We start from the raw sequence: 20350 nt of genomic DNA on the forward strand, positions 1-20350 counted from the left end.
TGGACACAGATGGCACCAGCAGGTTGCTTCGATCATTACCTCACAGCAGAGATCACAATATAGAGACGTGTTCTTTAGGAAGTGGGTGATGGGGATATATGTGGGTGAGGACATGGCATTCTCGTGCCGTTTCCTGTTGGATGGCAGACAAACGGTAAACCCAACTGTGAGACAAACGAAGGAGCGAGATGTGCTGTACCCACCCAGCAGGCACAGAGAGCGAGGAGGGCTGATGAGCTTTGCCAATATGCCTCCGCATGTGGAGGTGTCCTTCAGAAAAGGTGTGTGTGTGTGTGTGTGTGTGTGTGTGTGTGTGTGTGCATGGGTGTGTGAAAATGTTACTTATACAGACTCATGTGTCATGGTGTCCTATGGAGTGGAGGAACACACCACAGTTCATGCCAAATGTGACCTCATTTATGGGTCAGGAACAGGTGAGTGGGTGGAATGGGAATGGACCAAATGTCCTGGGATTGAACTGTTCTCTTGCTCAAGTGCCCTTTTTAAATTGAATCATGTAAACTTTGATTCTTTTCCACTCTCTTTTGAAACGACTGCTGGCTATGAACGAAGGCCAAATGTGGTTTTAATTCAATCAAAAACAGGCTTTTCAAAACAACATAACATATAACATGACATGTAACATTATGAAACATAACACATAACATATAACGTAATTTAACATAAAACATTATATAACATAAATTAAAATATTTCTGATTATCCATCTTCAATCATGTGGTACTTTTCATCTCTCTTTTGAAACAACTGCTGGCTATGAACGAAGGCCAAATGTGTTTGCCATTCAACCAAAAACAGGCTTTTCAAAACAACATAATGTATAACGTTATGTTATATGAAATTAAATTGTTATGTATTATAAGTTGTTATGTTGTGTTATATGTTGTTATGTTATGTTATATGTTGTTATATGTAATGTGATGTTATGTATTATATGTTGTTATGTTATGGTATGTTATAATATATATATATATACAGGTATATATATATATATATATATATATATATATATATATATATATAATGTTATTATGTAATAATTTATGTTATGTTATATATGTTATATATATATATATATATATATATATATATATATATATATATATAACATTACATTAATTATAATACATAACACAACACAATACACACAACACATAACACATATTTCTGATCATCATGTGAACTTAATTCTTTTGAACTGACTACTGGCTATGAACGAAGGCCAAATGTGTTTGTTATTCGACTTAAAACAGGCAGTACTACTGTATTAATTCATCACTTTCTCTCTGTGAAGGTGATTCTTAATGCTGTGTCTGCAATCTCTCATTTTGTCCTCACCATAGTGAAACTGTGGCACATTTTTTTTGGCAACTTCAAAAAACAAAAACAAAAAACTGCTGATCAGATTATTTCTTGCACAGCCAGGAACGAATACATTTTTATAGCCAGGAACGAGTGCGTTTTTCCTTCATGCTTGAGTGCGCACATTAATTGAGACACAGGACCCCTCAGGAAATTCCCCACAAACTCTGCTGCTGTCAGTCATTGAGAAAGAACCGCTATATTTACCTGGACATCCATGGTTATTTTTGAATGAAAAGAGGAAACACTATTGCACTCCACCAGCTTTTTCAAACACATTAAGCCATTACAAAACAAGCCCTCACCGTTCGTGACATCCACTGCATTAATGGCATTACAAACAACAGATCAGTATTCATGATATCTATATTCGCTAAGCGTGTGTGGGGAGGCAGTGGGCAAAGCAAACAGGACTTTTACTTTTAGTCCTAAATATAAACAAAATAAACATGCCAACCTCCCGGATAACAATCCAGTTTAAACTAGTTCTAAGTGGTTTATATTATAGCTGGATTTTATTTTCTGTGGAACATAAAATAAGATTTTTTGCCCAAACACGAACACTGGACCTCATTGACTTTCATCTATCTATCTATCTATCTATCTATCTATCTATCTATCTATCTATCTATCTATCTATCTATCTATCTATCTATCTATCTATCTATCTATCTATCTATCTATCTATCTATCTATCTATCTATCTATCTATCTATCTATCTACATGGCCGACTCACCTATGTTCCTATGTCCTAAGGTACATCAATAAAGATTGAACCGGATTTCCCAGCAGAGTTGTCTAATAAAGCTAATATAAGATTAGAAATAGCCTTTATAATCAAAGGTGTCAATTGTGATGTTTTGCGACCCTCGATGGACAGTTGGGTGATTGGGGTTTACACAGTAGCTCTATTAGCATGTGACATTAGCTTCAGTCCACTGCGTCCTGATTAAAGAAGGATCTCCATAGAAGAGCAGACAGGGGCTCTCTCACAGATGGAGAGTAAAAAGGGACACATGTTGGTCACTAATAATTGGGCCATTTGTTTAAGGGAATTAAACTGACCTCTGAATATTACCAACACGCCTTGATTAGGGCCTCGTCTGAGCTGGAGTGACTTTGATAACAAGAGTCATCTACCTCATCTGCCACTGATTGGCTATTCAGATGAGCTTAACGAGAATGGCTAATTACATTATATGGCTCACAACCTGGGAACCAGAATCAGAATTGACAGGTCATTTATAAGAAGTTATAGCGAATATCTGGTTTAGTGTGCTACATTTCTTTATTATGTATGCTTTCATAGGCTAATCTCACCCTTGAATACAAGGAGCCATCATCAAGCTTCATGCTCATTGTGGTCAGTGAAAGATACCTCTACAACCCACCCTAATTTTTTTCTCCCTGCGCAAATGTGGTTACTATGATACGACAACGTGTTGCTATGGGCGCGTGGGCGTGCGAGCAGAGGGGACGGCAATAAAGAGACAATTCCTTCAAAGAAGGGAGCATACGGTTTTAAATCAGTAAAAACATATGAAATGCTAAGCATCCAGAATCATCACTGCACTCTCATAATGAGCAAAACCCTTTATTACTTAATGTATTTCATGCACATATGGCCTAAGGATGCACATATAGCCTATTTTGATTTGAGGCCTATTGCTTCAAATTGAATGTCAAGAGAGGGGAACAACGTCTTTTCGGACTAACGCTGCTCATCTCTGTCAGAGATGGAGAGAGAGACAGAAAAGCGACTCTATCCTCATGATGAGTGAATGAGTAATGTGTGAGAGACTGTCACCATGAATGAGCCTGCGGGTGAGAGTCTGAATGCTGAGTGTTAACATAGGGTGTTAAAAAACAGCTTCTGTGGCAAAACTAAATAACGCATCAGGCAGATTTAACACCATATTGCAAAAATGCAAATCACACTCACATTCCACTGATCCTCCAGATGACTTAATTCTGTTCATGAAGCATTAAGGCAAATATAATGTACAAATCTTTTCATGGTCCTGCTCTTCATCAAACCCCGTCAGAAAACTAATGCAAAAATTAGACATCAGCCTGTCATTGGGGAAGTACCCTGAACCCTCAAAGTACCTTTACATGTACATGGTTATTTTGAAAAACTGAGACATTTCCCTTCGTTTGTGCCCTTCGTTTACACGCAAATGGAGTATTCTTTCTAAAAACTCCAGCCAGAGTGGAGATTTTGGAAAACTTCGTTTGCACGTTTGCATGTAAACTGAGAAAAACTGAGTTTTAGGCGGCCGACGTCACAGTATGCGACATAACTTGCACCTGCGTCAAAAGTGCGACCTTGTTCAAAAGAGAAAGAGTTAGTGATTTGTTGCTGTTGTTGCTATTTTCGGGATTCTGATTGGCTAACATGGGCTTGAGCTTCTCGTTACACTGCCACCTACAGGTTTGGCATGCTCTTGACGGCATATATACACGGGTTTGTGTAAACAAACACTTTTCTGAAAACTGACAGGTGTGCACAATGTTATTTTTGAAAACGGAGAGGGTGAAATGTCCGTTTATGAAAATAGCCGGCCACGTGTAAACGTAGCCATATACAGGTGGAGCTAGGGAAGTTGGAGGGTTTCTGAAACTGCACTGCTATAGCAAATGTTGATCAGCGAGCTGACTGACTACTGATCAGCGAGCTGACTGACTACTGATACAGCAGGAACCAATCAGCTGTGTCCTATAGATAATGGTGTAATTGCAAGCAGAATGAGTTAAGGACCTTTCCTCCTGCACCTTCTAGAGTTTCATTACAGAATTTTGTATTCCAGTCTTTCAACATCCAAATTTCACATTTAATTCAGTGTGTTACTTGCCTGTTCTTTATAATTATTTGGGAAACTTACTAGCAATTTCAAAGGAAACCTTCACCAAATCTTTTTCAATAAAGGAGTTTGGAACAATCCATTCCAGCTTACTTTCAATAGATTGTCTTTGTTTTTGCTAGGGAGGAAATTTTGGGTTCTGAAAGTTTCTGTCCATTTCATACAGACGCACTAACCTCTTATTTCAGAAGATGAAGGAAAATATGATTCCTTATCATATGACTCTTATAAGTAGCCTGATTTGGTGTTCATTCGTTTTCTCAAGTGATTCAGAGCGTGAGTTGAGAAACTGTCAGGTAATGGACTCCCCATTCATAAATTCATACCAATGATTCAGTGAGCCAAAAAAAAACTTTCTATTGTTCAAATCCAGCCATGGTGAATGACACAGGTCATTCTGCTTTTCTACTGCCAACTGTGCGGAAGCGTTCACGCTGCTGAGATGATCACTAATCATGGGGAAAATAGCGGTTCCTAGGGGGAAATACATATTTGCTTGCAAAGAGAGGGAGTCGAGGGGAAATTGAGGATGGATAAAAGCAATAATCGTAACTTTAGCCTGGAGCTAAAAAAAGACACTGAAGTACCTTACTTTCTCCCTCCCTCCCTGCTTGCGCCTCATTCTCTTCCTCTTTCTAACCATCTCTGCCCACTCTCTTCTCTTCTAATAGTTATGCAATGCTTTATCAAACTTCATGTTCTCTCGTTTTTCCATTGATTTGTCGACCTTGCATTTGCATTTTTCTAATTCAAAAAATATTCTCTATTCTCTAAGTTGTATTTTAATCAGCATATAACAATTTGAATGATTAGTTGAACGGACAAATTAACACGTACATCGAGAGACCTAGAAATAGTCCACAAGATATTATTCTTATTTAATAATATATTCAAATATATTCTAATGCATTTTTGTAATTTCTTTTCTTTGACTTAAAAGGACTTTTAAATCCTAGAATTTCAACGCGTTTCAATGGCAAACACACTACTATGAGAGGGATGAAGAGCAACCCTGGGTACTACAAATATTGTTTTAAAGACAGCTGCACTACACATTGAGAACATCACAGTCAGACTTGAAATGCACAGAGATGGGCAAGGAGAAAGAAGAAGCACACGCTGAATCACTGATCATTTTCTTGCTACTATCAAAGGCAGACCTGAATGGCGAAGAAAAATTGATCTCTTATGGTCACTAAGAGCTGCATTATTTTAAAAGGAATTGCATCTTTCTTACTTTTGTGAGGTTTAGATCAGAAGCTCATGGAGGTGTTTTGTAATGCAATGCCTTTGGCGTAATATGAAATGAGATGGGAGAACAGAGAGCGAGCGACAGACTGAAAAGGGGAAAAAAATCTGCTGCTTGAGGTCTGTTTTGATGTCACATCTACATCACGTCACCATGGCAACCTTGCATCAGCAACAACTTATGAAGGGAGAGAGAGAGAGAGAGAGAGAGAGAGAGAGAGAGGGAGCGAAAAAGGAGGGTGAGAGCAAAATGTGCTGGCATGTAGCGCTAGAACTGAGTAGTGAGCTTAAACAGTAAGAGGGAGAAAATAGACCTTATGGAATTAAAGAATGCTTTTTCTAGACTATTTATAGACTGGTGGAAATTATTCTTTAAAAAAAAATGGAGAAAGTGATTTAAAGGGAAAGATATGCAAAAACTAAAGCATGTACTGATGTTTGTCAATGAAAATGTACAAAAGAGTCATGAATTAGTACAGTCACCATTCACAGACACTGAAAAGCACAAGAGAGATAGAAATACTTCAGCAAAAGTCCACATTTTCCCACTGTTCTGTGCCCTGGGTCTAAAAATACACTGCAAAAAAAAAAAAAAAAAAAAAAATTCACCCGGCTGCAGGCTGGGGAAGTATCTCTGACAGAGATGGGGAAGGGAGGGAGGGAGGGAGGGAGTGTGTGGGTGTCTGAGTGTTACATCTGCTCACTCACAGTAGTTTATATGAATCAACCAGCGCTGAACAATGCATTAGATAATTTATTATACTTAAATCTAGATTATTTAAATACCACGACAGGTGCAACTTCATTGGCCTCTCAGTAGGCTAGATAACGGAAACATATCGGCACATGATGTGCTGGACTCTCTTGCCTTTAAAGTCAACCCCATACCTTACTCTTTACCTCTATCTCTCTCCTCAGTTTCATAGACTATTTCAATCCTTCCTCTTCCTCTCTTCCTCTCTTACTCTGGCTTCAGCAGGAGTGGGAGGTGTTGCTAGGCGACAGGTTAGCTCCTTTCTTTCAAGAGGCAGAGTGAAGACCTTGATTCTCTCTGTGTAAAAATAAACAGCAGTGCGGAGAGAAAGAATCTTGAGATAGAGGACCAACGTACTTCAACTGCACAAGAGGCCAATGACATTTTGTTTCTCATTAAAGCATTTTTTCCCCTCAACTCTGTTCTTTAGCGCAGTTTGATTGCACTCACAAAAGTCTTTGATGGAAAAGCAGGATTAAACTTGCACAGATGACTTTAGAATTACCTCAGCTGGGTCCAAACATAATGCATTTGTATTTTAATGCATGACAAGATGGGCAATATAAATTTGCAATAAATCGCATATTTTGTTTACCCTAATTTTTCATCTTTAACGTGCCTGCACACAAGTCTTGAAAAGAATTAAAAAGTAACCATTCATATGTTGGGTTGAAAAGACTAGAATACTTCATTGTTATTTTTGTCCACTGTGTGTAAAATCATAGGAGGCTTCAAGTAGGCACAGTCAACTCAGTCGTGTACTCTGGGCACAGGTATAATGACTTCTTCCTGTTCCCTGGGATATACTGCTAACAGTGGGATACTGTATCATGCTGGCCATTATCCATTTACTCACATCCGACAGTCAAACACTGAACGTTTACCTTCTGCCTTCAAAGGTTCACAAAACCCAGATTGCAACATAACAAGTACAAAAAATTGAACACTTTGAAAAGGCCTTATATGCGTTTTATCCTCACCTTTAACATAGCTTTCCTTGATTTTGTGTGAATGATTCTGAATTAGGAAGGAAATGCATTATTTTGGGATTCTTTTGTGCAATTCTTCTTAGTAAGGTCCGTAAAGAAAGCAGAAGGATTATTAAACTTTATGCACTGGATCCTCACAATAGGTGACCACCCATCTTCCTTATAAGAATTTGCTCTCAGTGGAGCTCTTGGACTGCATTCAGTTGAACATAAATGGGTGATGAAGGCTGAACACTGGTGTTCCATATTGTACTGTCCCTCTTTTGAAGATGCCAAAGAGAAGAGGCTATTCATACAATCTATACCTTGAGAAAGCCACACAGAAAGCCTGGCACGCTTCAGTGTTTCTGAATCACTCTGTGGGCTGGCTGAACAGAAAAACCTGCCAACTATTTTAAGAGGTGAAATTTGTTAAAGGGTGACCACTGCCAGGGTTTAATCACGGATGGTGCACCGAAGGATGGATCATTAGGGATCGGGTTGATCTATCTTCAGCATTAGCTAATGCATGATTCTGCCACTGAATTTGAGAGCATCTTAATTAGTCTTAGCAAGTACAAGATGCTTTAGGAACTAAATCAAAACTTAGTCAATAGACTAGGGCCTACCAAACAAGACATTCATTTGGATAATGAGATCCTAAAGGGAAATTAAGAGTCCTGTGTATAGCAACACTCTCTGGATTCTTTTGCTATATCCTCCTGCTAATCCCACTAACGCATTTGCACAAATGATTGTTTTTCATGCTGTATACAATTTCTGTATTAAATGTGATCCGAGCTTATTGAAAACTTCTCTTATGATGAAAATAATTTCTTAAACCAATGTAAAACGGTTAGCCGATCTCCCATCCTGCTCAAACTGGTCTGTTTAAGATGCGTTTAAGATGGAATTTGGGTTGGGAGAATTCTAGCCGAAACCAACAAAAACAGAAATTAGATTCTCGCATAAATCTTCTTCGACCCTCAATTACTCAAACACAAATATACACAAATGTATTATTAAAAAGACTAAATGTGTCGCCGAGGACGGTGAATCTCTTTGGGTGCGTTTGTCAGGCACTATCCAAAAGCTAATTTTAGAAAAGCGAAACGGTCATCTGACGCGCGCAACAGGTTTCAGTGATGTGCGCGTGCCTCTGAGAGGGACTGTTAAAAGAGTAATACTTCTAAAATAGCTTTGTATTGATAAATGAATAGCTATTCCTATCCAGATGTATATTTTTTAATGATTGGGATTGGTTATTTATCATGAATGAAAATGAAACGTATGATACTGCATCGTTGAACCTCGCCAAGCCACATGGATAACACTGTAACTTTCCTAAAAGCACTGGAGTTTCTGCATGTTGCTAAAAATAGCTCACCTTCAGTGAACAGGCTACCGCTTCCTCTTCTGAAAACGAATCGACTCGAATGGCAGGACCGCAGCGAGCGCACGAGACTTTTGTCTATGACACTCGTCTTGTCCACATTATTACGGATGGAACAAACTGTCCAAAGAGGATGCAAATAGGCGTCAGTCGAGCTTGTGACTTAAACGAGCCATTTTTTTGACAGGTATTTTAAGTTAATTAGTGGGGACCGGCGAGTGGTGCAATACAGAGTGTGCAACCAATTAAAAAGAGCTACAGAGGTGAAATCATACATGACCACCACGCCGAGGTGCAGTAGAACTTGAAAGTGAAATTTCAAACGTGGTTTATAATATGATATGTGATCATAATGGATATTAGATTACAGAAAATATGAGAGTGTAGCCTATATATAGACCACATGACAACTGTGAGGGCGATTAAAAGTCGTTAATCTGTTTTATGCATTTCTATTTGCTTCCAATTTTTTGTTTTATTTAAAAAAGCACATGCTTACCATGTTAACTTAAAATGTTTAAAATAAAGTGGGATATTTAACAAGTAAATTTGATTTCAACATGAGCTATCCTGTACTTTAGCCTAATTCGAAGCAGGCAAATATGGGAATCATACCGAACTCTGAGACAGTGCACAAAACAACTGAGTTTATACGTATAAAGTGGGCTTTAGGCTTCCCTTACAGTTCTCATTTTCTGAGAAATAAGATTCACAGAATCTATTTAGTCAGTTGTGATGGATAAACCTGATGTCCATTTAATTCTTTAAACGTACTGTCTCACTCAGACTGCGCTCGTCGGGAGCATCTCAAGTTCATAACGAAGCAACCAATTTTGTGTCCCATATTACTGAGTCTGTGACTACATATTGCGCTGATAGATTCTGAGTGAGCCATTGGCTCTTCCCCACAATGTCGCCTTACGCACACAAACTCATAAGACATAACTCAATACAGCTGCTGTCCTTGTCTATGATTGCCCCATGTTTCCCTTATAAGGACAGAGAGAAAGCATTTATGTAACAATAAAGCAGATATTTCTGTGTTCTCGTTTACACCGTCTGGTTCACTGGGGCAAATGCACTGCTGAATTTAAAGCCATCACAAGCACTGCAGTGTCCCGCATGCGGCCAGAGCTACTATAATCTGCCTTTTTTTTTTTTTTTTGCCTTAAAATCTGTTTAAGGGTTCATTCTGTGGTCACAGAGCTTGTAAAATGTGGAAAATGATGCAAATAACGCAGTGAGGCATGAGTTAACAGCAAAAATGTCAGGGATCCGTGCTTCCATGTAAACCCTTTCTGCATCCATGAACATGCAGTGCAAGACATTGTAACACAATATAGGAATCAGTTTCTGAATCATATCTGAATTCGGTCAGTTGGAGGCAATCAGCAAGAGAATTTGGGCAGAGTGGTCTCGTTCGTATGCAGCTCAGAAAAACAGCCCCCCCACCTCCCCTTTCTCTACACACGTCTTTACACTGGAGTGCGGTGACTCCGTCTACGTTTCACTCTCTGTCCCCGCCCATTGCTCGGTTTTGTCCAAATCGGGCTTTTTGCGTCGCCGGAGCTCCCGATTTCAAGCCAACGTCATCAATGGAGAGAGGGGATGCTGACGTCGGAGCAGAGTCAGAGCGCAAGGGTTGGGAGGGGTGGGATGAGTGAGTTTCAGCATTGCTTACACTGATATGAGACCTATAAATCCCCCCTCTCCCTCCCCCTTTTTACTCCATCCCCCCCTCCCCTCGCGCTCTTTTTTTACGTCGGTGTTGGCGCGTTGGGAGCCCCCCTACACTGGTGGAGTCCCAGCCTATATAAGTTACTGGCTTGCAATGTTACTCTACCAGATTTACGGACTCCTGATATCTGGGCGAGATACGGCTTCAGCAGCAGCCGACTGACTCCATCCATCCTCCGGTTCGCAACCTGAGCCAGGCGCTGTGGCGGAACCGCAGGGGGAAACCCGGGAGAGGCAGGTGAAAGGAGAAGAGCAGCCGTACTCTGGACATGTGCTGAGATGACACACCTGTGAACACGCCTGAACTCTTTTGGGAAAGAGCATCACACTTTTCTCAACTTGCACCCATAGTCAACACTTTCAGCGAACCTCAGAAACAGTCCTCTTCCGTTAGTAACCACAATGTATCGGTCCACTAAAGGAGCTTCTAAAGCCCGAAGGGACCAAATAAACGCGGAGATTAGGAACCTGAAGGACTTGTTGCCTATCTCCGATGCGGACAAGTCTCGGCTGTCCTATCTTCACATCATGTCGCTGGCTTGCATGTATACGAGAAAGTCTGTCTTCTTCAGCCAAGGTAAATATCGTTTGTTTTGCAAATATAGTCGAATAAAAGACTGCAATGAAATTAGAATTAAGGCATGCAATTAGAAGAAGCTTTTTAGATTTGAGTTTGTGTTGAGACATTGCTGTATATTACTCTTTTATTGCCGCGAGTTGATGCAACAGGTGCATCTTATTTTTTTATATATTTTTTTATATCTGAGCTGCTTATCTGTTTGGTAATATGAATTAAGAAATATCTTTAAAGATACAAAAGAAAATGTAGTGAAAACATCGCTTTAGAACGCAATTTCTCTCCATGGTCCTGAAACATAACGCTGTCCATGGTGCTGAAAACAGTGCTAACTAACTTTTCTTTCGTAGGCTACTAGACGTTTTATATATGATGAAGTTTATTCAGACTTGAAATTACTTATTTCAGATACAGCTAGCAGTGCTGAAGCAGCCACGGGATTCCTCTCATTTCATGAACTGAATGAGTTGGTTCAAGTTATGCCAGGTTTTCTCATGCTATTGACTGGTGAAGGAAAGTTACTGTACCTGTCAGACAGCGTCTCAGAGCACCTCGGACACTCAATGGTGAGTAAAGCAGACATAACAGTTATTCTCATTAAATCTTTATAGCCTTCCTCCCTTTCATCTCATTTTATTTCAGTCTATTTATAAGCAAAATAAATTAAAGAGGACATTCACCTACAGTATATTCTCTTTTGAATATTTAGGTAGATTTGGTCGCTCAAGGGGACAGTGTGTACGACATAATAGACACTGCAGACCACTTTATTATGAGGAGTAACCTGGTGCCTCCAACTTCACCTGACACAGGTAAGATCTTTAAAATTTGACACACATATAGATAATACATGTCAGATATGCAAGGACTCATTATTTTGTGCCTTTCCCCCTTAGATCGTCTGTTCCGCTGCAGATTCAACACCTCCAAATCAGTGCGTAGGCAGAGTGCAGGCAATAAGCTTGTTTTAATCCGAGCCCACTGCCTGTCAGAAACTCCCGATGAGTCTTCCCCAGGATCTTATTGGACTTCCAACCCAGTGTGGGTATGTTTCTGTGCTCCTCTGGAGCCTCACACTTCCCAAGGGGGAATTGCCCCGGACAGAGAACAATCTTCAGCTCCAACACTAGAGAGCAACTTCTTCCTGCCATGTTTCCGTTCTCAGCATAGCCGTGACATGAGACTTCAGGAAGCACAAGACAGGTGAGGTTAAATGACTAGTATTTTTATAAATAAAATTATAAATGAAAAGTAATTTTATAATAATGTGATTTTAAAAGATACAATTTTCCTTACCATTTATCTTTTTCCAACTTTCAGTGTGAATGTTTATTTGGGACTAAATGTGGAGATTCTGCGGTCCCAATCTTGGTACAGCTTCCTGCATCCTCAGGATCTTTCACACGCCTCAGCTCAGCACTGCAGCCTATGTGAGTCTCACTCCTGAATGAATAAACAAAAAAATATTCTCAGCTTAATTTGCTTGGTTAGGCCTAGCTTGAGCACTCTCGTACCTCACAGTTCCCTATCAACATTTGACACTCACAGCGAGCAATACAGAGCAATACGCATCAACAGAGAAAAAGCATTTCTGACTACCCACTAAGACATGACATTAAATCTCACAAGGAGTTGAATATGTTTTGACTCTCCCATCTTTTCTTTTCACCACACAGTGAGAGAGGGAGGAGAGGGCAGAGCTGAGATGGTGGTTCGTGTGGAGACTACAGATCACTCATGGGTCTGGCTTTATATGGTCTTGCAGCTGGAAACTGGGGAAAACCCCATTGTCAGTAACAATTACATCATCAGGTAAGGCAAAGCCTACATCTATCAAGTCAAGTATATAACCCAAGTTGAAGTAGGAATATCACTAATATCACTCTTTTTCTTTGCCACAGTGAGACAGAGGCTTGGTCAATCAGGCAGCAGCTGAGCTCTGAACAGACCCAGCTCTCCTTGGTGCTGGGTTCAAGTACTTCCCAACAAGAAAGCCTAAGCTTACAGAGTCCAGAAACACTCTCAAGCCCTGACCAAGTGTTCACGCCAGGAAGTAGTGGCCTCTCTGGGCAGTCATTTGACTTCAGTACGGCCGCATGCAGTGCAGGATCTACTGAGGAACAAGGTGGCAGCTCTTCATTGGAGCCTGTACAACTGGAGAGTGGCCCACGTTCCAGTCTCTCCTCTATGGAAGAAGAGAGCTTCTTCCAGCATGAGCCAAGTGAACCTGTGGCCAGTCCATCTTCTGCATCATCTCCTATTCCAGTCACGGTTGCAACAGTGTCTGACTTGGACTTCCTCACTCAGAATATTCTGCTGCCACCGGCATTCCAGATAGATCCTCCTCTACCAGCCTTGCCCCTTCCTCTTCCACCTGTACCTACCTCCGAGACCCAACAGACCAAGGAGTTTGTGTGCACACCCCCATACACACCTCAACTAGGTGGAAGCAATTTTCCCTTCGGGGAGCCTCATTTCAGCTTCGATCCTACCGGTGCCACCTCACCATCTCCTCTTGCTCCAACTGCAACAGCAACAACAACGACGGCTCCATCTCTTTCTCCATCTGAGCCATCAAACCCACAAGGCAGCACACCACCTCCAACGACAACACTCTCGACTCTTTTGCCACTCACTATAACATCTCCAACCACAGATATCCTCTTCCCAGTGGAGTCTTGCAGTGGGTCGCTCTATGAAAAACTCCCTCCTACTCCTGACAGTCCAGGTGATGGCGACTGCACGGTCATGACTTTACCAGAAGTCCGTGGTCCACTGTATGTTGACGTCCCCCATGGGCCACTCACTTACCCACCAGACGGTCTCCTCACACCTGAAGCCTCACCTGGAAAACAGCCCAGCCTGCCCTTCTTCTCCTCACTGCGTGAGAGAGAAAAAGAGAGAACGGAGATCTCGCTTTTAGCCCAGCACATCAGCACACTAGCAGAGGGCTTCTACTTAGATCCATTCCTGGCCAAGCTGGTTCCTTCCACCATTTCTGAACGCTCTCAGTCTCCGTCTCTGAATTCTGCAGGACTTGATACAGTCCCACTGTTGGGTGAATTCTACACACTCAAGTCCTGGAAAGGCCTGGACCTGCCCATCTTCTCTGATGACGAGTCTCTGTTTGAAGAGAGTATATTAGAGACCCTTCTCCAGGACCTCACATCCTCCCCTCCCCTCTCACCGACTCACTCTTACTCCTCTCTCTCCAGCCCCCCCTCCTCTCCTGAGTGCTGGTGCCCACCCTTGCACTTTGACGGGATCTCTGCTGTGAGTGCCGGTCACTTCTGTAGCGTCCAATCGGCGCACTGTAACAATGAGGCCGGGCGAGGGGCTATGATGTCGCCAGTCAACGCAGACAACATGGCAGATGGGAAGGCGGCAGACGAAGTTGCGATGGAGACAGAGGTAGCATCATCGCCTCTATTCATGGGCATACCGACATCTCCACCACTGCAGCTGACCGCCTCCCCCGCTTCGGTGCCTGTCTCGTCGCCTGTCAGCCCTGCGCCGCCCGGCCTGCCCTGCGCCCAGTCCCTCCTCGAGGAGCTGGCCGCCCTGGAACCCATATTTGGGGCAGGTGCCTCGATCGCCCCCGGCCTGGGGCAACAACCTGAGTTGTATCAACTCCAATGTCATGCACCGCAACAGTGCTTCCGCAAAGGTGAGAGTTGGTCTTTTTGCTGATCACTCTGCTGTGTTGCCACTTTTGCCAAACTGACATTATTATTATTGTCAATAACATTATGTCCTCTGTTCCTTCTTTTTGTCTTACAGATGGGAGTGGAAGTGATCCTCCGTTCTAAAATAAGTCTGTGACTTACTTCATTAAGTATGGCATATTGTCATATTTCATGGAGCTACTTTTGCTGAAAAGTGAATATTAATTAATTGTATAAATATATACATAATGTATATAATGCCAAAAAAGACTTGAACTTTCTCAAATCCAATGAGAGTAAACAGTCATGTTCACAATTGTTCATCTAATTATCCATCCATTTATGTTAATAATAGTGCAACCCTTTGGTAGCAATGCAATATACTAGTGTGTAACAAGTCCTAAGAGGACTAAGAGATCAATTTATGTCTTTCTGCTATAATGTAACATGAGCTTATATGAGTGAGAGTTACAGCTCTGACTATGTAAGTGTAGACCAACTTACAGACTTGCATTTGTATTCACTTGTAGTGAAAACTCAGTTGTGAACTTTGAGGACATGAAAAAAAGATTCCAGATTCCATTGAGAAACAACAGATAGCTTATATGGCTCAATGCTTGTCATCCAGCATCACACATACACAAAGTCCAATGTGTGGAAAGTATTCACATTATAGATCAATATTTGGTCATTTCAAAAAGTGAACAGTTTGTAAAAGTAATAATATCAGCATGTTTACCACAGCTGATTGACTTTCCAGTCTAATCTTTCAGCTCAGTAACTAATGATAATATAAATGACAGAATTCAGACTACATTGGGCTTCGAGTTTGTGAATGCAATTCTTGAACATATCATTTCACATGTACAAATGTGAACAAATTCCACTTTGTGTGCAAGACAAGTCAAGTTTTCACATTGTTCTTTTACTGGCCGGTGGACAAAAGCTGCAGCGGAAGCCGCCAGGGAGAGGAAGAAAATATTGTGCATGGCTTTGCATGCACGGACATTACTGGACTTATTTCTAGCTACTACTGAGTGAAGGAGTAACGAATCCATTCGGTCGACTACTCTGATGGGCATGGCTAGAAGGAATTGCACTGGACTTTTGCAGCATCAATATTTGTAATGCTTGCAATCTGCAGAAGCTCTTATGTGCCTGGCACATCAAGAGGTTGCAGACCTAAGAGAAACAGCACCTTTATTTAGTGAATACCACAGTGACATCGTAACTTTGCTGTCTGCGGTGTGGAGTGGTGACAATGACTGTGTGAATGATTGATTCTTCTTTTTTGAGAGGGGTTATAAAAACGAAGCAAAGTTTTGTTTTAAAAAATGAGCAGGAAAATAGGGATGAAATTCTATTTCTATTCAGTTACTAATCGACACGGGTTGAGAATGGTTCTATGCCCATGGTGTCGACATGCTAACGTAGAGTTGTCTACGGTCAAGTAAAGGATTGATTCCTATGTTCTAGCTATTTACATGCTACGTTTAAAAACAAACAGTATTTTATTGTATGTATGCTGATTTACAGGGTGCTTGGTGCACGTGCCTCTAGCTAGGCATGATGCGGAATGGTTAAAGATTGTAATAATTTGTACATTTGTACAAACAACAGTCTGTACATATCAGAGACATTTGTATCATATGAGATGAAAACATACTTGACATATGCTATTTATGAAGAATGGACATTGTGGATCAGTGTTCTTTTGTGTCGCTGATAAGTGTATTTGGTTTGTCAAAACAAAGGCATTTATATTAAAGTGCACTTAAAAGTACTCATGTGTCAGTTTCTAGTTCCTCCTTTCCTTCCCTTTTGCTAACCACTGTCCTTTCCTCGCTCCCATTCCTCTATCATCCTTGTCCCCGTATCCCTTGTTTTAAGAGCATTCTCCTCACTCTTTCCCTGGAGTGCAGACTGCTCAGCAACACCACTGACGCACGCTCGCGATGAGACGCTATCTGACTCAGACTGACGTACGCACTTGACACAGAGGCGCTCGCACAGACCGTCAGCTTCCCGCTTTGACGCACTCACGTACTGAATGCCACACGCACGTACCCCCCCCCCCCCCTCCTCTCTTTCTCTCTCTCTCTCTCTCTTTTTCTCTCAGCCCACACTCAATGTACCTGCTATTTTGACGTCGCATGACAGCATTATCAGACTCCATATATGGGCTTTCCTGCTCAGGGGCACCAATTTTAGTCCCCTCCTCCCTTTCCTCACAGCATCCTTCCCAAAAAGGAGAGAGAGAGATGTGAGAGAGAGATGTGAGAGAGAGGAGAGCTGTGTTGCTATGCTAATGAATTTAACGTACAAGAGCCAGTCAGCCAATTAAAGCAACCGATGTTAAGTCACCAAAAGCTGTGATTCAAAGCCTCCTCCCAATTCTAGATCTTTTATGTAAAGCGCAATCTCCTCTAACTCTTTTCTTTCGCTCCCTCTTACCTTCTATTTTTAGGCACAATGCACCTTGGGGAGCTTAGAAATAATCAAGCATCATAAGTATAGTAACCATCTGCCATAAAAGAGTAGAACCAAGCTGTGCGTCAGCATGGGAACATTTTGTTCCAGCCTCTCATCGCTTCTCCATTGCAGCTTATTGAGACAAAACAGTGTCACAGAAACCCAGATTGGCTCTCTTACACCATCTGGTGTCAAATAAAATGCATCTCTGTAGTAATCCTAAAAATGTATCATTGAAAACTACAGTTTGGATGCAAGGATGGATAGAGCTTGACCAACTTAAGCTTGTATGACTGGTACATAGTTTGTTGCTGGTCCAAGATGGTTTACCAGCTTGCACCAGCGGAGAAACAGCAAGGAATTTTTTAATAAAAATTATTATATGTTACCTAGAAAATATTACTTCTTCATTCTGGGGTTTCTAGGTTGGCGGTCCCTGAGTCCGTAGCACTCCTGTAGAAAAATGATGGAATAGAAAACATTCAGGAGTTTTTAAACATATATCACACAGACAAAATATTTTTTTTAGTCTCTGAACATATATTGTCATCAGTGCTGTTAAGAGATTAGTAAGGATACATATAATAAATTATGAAAGATATAAAATATAATATAAAACAAATTAAAACGGATTCCCCCTTGTGGAAACATACAAATACACACACATTAGGAAGTGGAAGCCTGTGGTTTTTACCATGGGTGCTTCTCATTCTCTTTCTCTTGCTTCCTTTCCTTGCATCTCAGCTCCACCCCCATAGGATGCAAGGGAAGGAAACACCTGTGTATCCTCGCTCATGACTCCTTAGGAAGATTCCTTGCTCCATATTCCTCGCCTCCTCACGGTGCAATTAGAGAACTGAGATGTCCTTCAAGATGGCCGAGTTCGATCGGTTTCCGGGTCACTGGCTTAAGGACGTAGGAGTGAGGAAACAAGGAAACATCAATTTGAGTATTAAGAAGCACCCATGAAGCCGGTTAAGGTGGATAAGCCTAGCCAGGCATGTTTCAGTTTAGTTTGTGCCAACCCTGTGTTTTAGGCACAATGAAAGTGGCTTGGCTTTTCATTGCCATAATAACTTGCACTCCATGGCAAACCTGTTCCAGGGCAGATTATGTTCTAGGTAAGAGATCTCAAACTGAAATTAAAACTCGGTGTGAACAAAGAGACAGACAAAGAAGCCACTCCCCCAGTTTCTACTCTAAATTAAAGTTACTACACAAAAAGAGATTTTTAAAGACAATATTGTCAACTATTCATAATAATTATTTTGTGTGATTTGGATATTATTGTAATTATTAGCCTTAATCTATTACATATGGATTATCATTTTTAAATGATCAGTGTCATGGGACCAACAAAGTCTGTTTGGTTTTGATTTTGGAAACTTGAAACTAATCCTGTAACACTGAGCTCATGCAACTACCTCATGGTACAGACGGACCTTCACACAGACCTTTGGGTTCACCCAAAAATGAAAATGCTGTAATCATTTACTCACCTCATGTCGTTCCAAACCTGTATGAGTTTCTTTCTTCTGTTGAACACAATAAAAGATATTTTGAAGAATGTTGGTAATCAAACCGCTGTGCCATAGTGCCACTATGCCACTACACCATAGTGTTTTCCCCCACCACTATGGTTTGATTACAACATTCTTCAAAATATCTTCTATTGTGTTCAACAGAGCAAGAAACTTATACAGGTTTGAAACAACATGAGGTGAGTAAATGACAGCATTTTTCTTTTGTTTTACATACCAGACAGATTAGTATTCTACCTGCTTTCTTTCAAAATTAGACCATTCTAAACGTATTGGAGAGTGACTTCATTTTACATGTATTGGATTTGATTGTGACATCGACGTCACATGAAATTGAATTCGAATTAGACATGTCTAATTATAAGTCTCTCATCTAATTCACATGAATTAGAGCACGCCAGTCGCGAGGTGGCATGATTTTCATTTATTAAACAGATATGTAGCTAGACACTCCATTTTGTCTCTTTAAAAGCAAACTAATTTTTGCATTCGTTATGCAGAAAGAGACTTTTGAAGTTGGTAGAGGCAGCTGACAAAGGTTAGTTCACATCAAAGTAAAGCCACTCACTGGGGCTCGAAGACGATCAGTCAGAAGCCAAGATCAGAAGAAGCGTCTAAGAAATTTGTCTCAGGCTTTAGACAAAAGCATCTAGTTACGCATGGCGTGATTATAAATTATATGCACAAAGGGACACAGATCTGACTGGTTTCTCGGGCTTTACAGTTACTCTCTAGGATGTAGTGTAGGGAGTTACTCACCATAGGATGATCACCCGAGTCTGTGAACAACCTGCAACAGTCTTTAAACATGCAGTGCCATCGTGTGGACATTCAAAGAGCCTTGTGAATTAAATCGCAATTTTAGAAAACAAATAGCCTTTTCAATAAATTTGGCGTTCAGAAGAAGCATGTAACATTTTACAACAACGATCCATTTATTAAAAGCCTAAACATTAACTAACAGTGAAAAAATACATATAAAGAATGTATATAGTTTATATTAATTTCAACATTTACTAATACATCATTAAAATAAAATGTTATATCTGTAAATAATTTAATGGACCTGAGCTAACACGAACAAACAATGAACAACTGTATTTTTATTAACTAACGTCAGAGGTGGACAGTAACAAAGTACATACTTGAGTACTGTACTTAAGTACACTTTTTGAGTATCTGTACTTTACTTGAGTATTACTTTTTCTGGAAAGTTTTTACTTTAACTTCACTACATTTGAAAGACAAATATCGTACTTTTTACTCCACTACATTTCTATCAAGGTCCTTGAGTACGTCAGTCAGGGGATGCTTTTAGTTGCAGGGGTTGCATTTTGGTTGGAAAATGGTTGAAAGTCGGTTTGATGTCAGAACCCGACGTCGGATTGACGTCAGAACCAAAACGTTGGATTTTGGTTGGAAATGAAAGTCGGGTTGACGTCAGAACCCGACTGAAGTTGGTTTCTGACGTCAACCTGTTTTTCATTTTCAACCACAATACAACATCTGTCCAACGTTGGAGATTAACGTCGTTGGATTTTGACATCAACCTGATTTTAATTTTCAACGCTGGGTTTGGTCTTGTAAATGCGAATTTTGTCATTGTTTTGGAGCACACTAGCTTATAGATAACAGTACGGCTAACATATTCATTCTAAAAGCCAAACAACTTTAAATAGGGCACTATTGGAGGGAACAGCCATTTGGGTGTCCGAAACCATCGTGGACGTTATTGGGTGCATTTATT

At 40.7% G+C, this 20350-nt stretch overlaps 1 protein-coding gene and 1 long non-coding RNA gene across 2 annotated transcripts; one reads left to right on the top strand and one right to left on the bottom strand.

Moving 5' to 3' along the window:
* The first annotated feature begins 10468 nt into the window (after positions 1 to 10468).
* npas4a (neuronal PAS domain protein 4a) lies at positions 10469 to 16426 on the top strand. Its single transcript, XM_082178052.1, has 8 exons — positions 10469 to 10925; positions 11334 to 11491; positions 11635 to 11737; positions 11822 to 12128; positions 12246 to 12355; positions 12602 to 12737; positions 12827 to 14592; positions 14706 to 16426. Exons 1-8 carry the CDS (start codon positions 10751 to 10753, stop codon positions 14732 to 14734), a joined length of 2784 nt encoding a protein of 927 aa, XP_082034178.1. The 5' UTR covers positions 10469 to 10750; the 3' UTR covers positions 14735 to 16426.
* On the bottom strand, positions 11971 to 19487 carry LOC309504769. Its single transcript, XR_014208162.1, has 4 exons — positions 17757 to 19487; positions 17452 to 17515; positions 12222 to 12368; positions 11971 to 12108 (listed from the first exon to the last, which is right to left on the bottom strand). It is a non-coding gene; the product is annotated as an uncharacterized lncRNA (long non-coding RNA).
* Positions 19488 to 20350: the final 863 nt, after the last annotated feature.

The sequence above is a fragment of the Leuciscus leuciscus genome (genome assembly GCF_965113295.1).
Source record: "Leuciscus leuciscus genome assembly, chromosome: 8".
NCBI classification, from domain to species: Eukaryota; Metazoa; Chordata; class Actinopteri; order Cypriniformes; family Leuciscidae; genus Leuciscus; species Leuciscus leuciscus.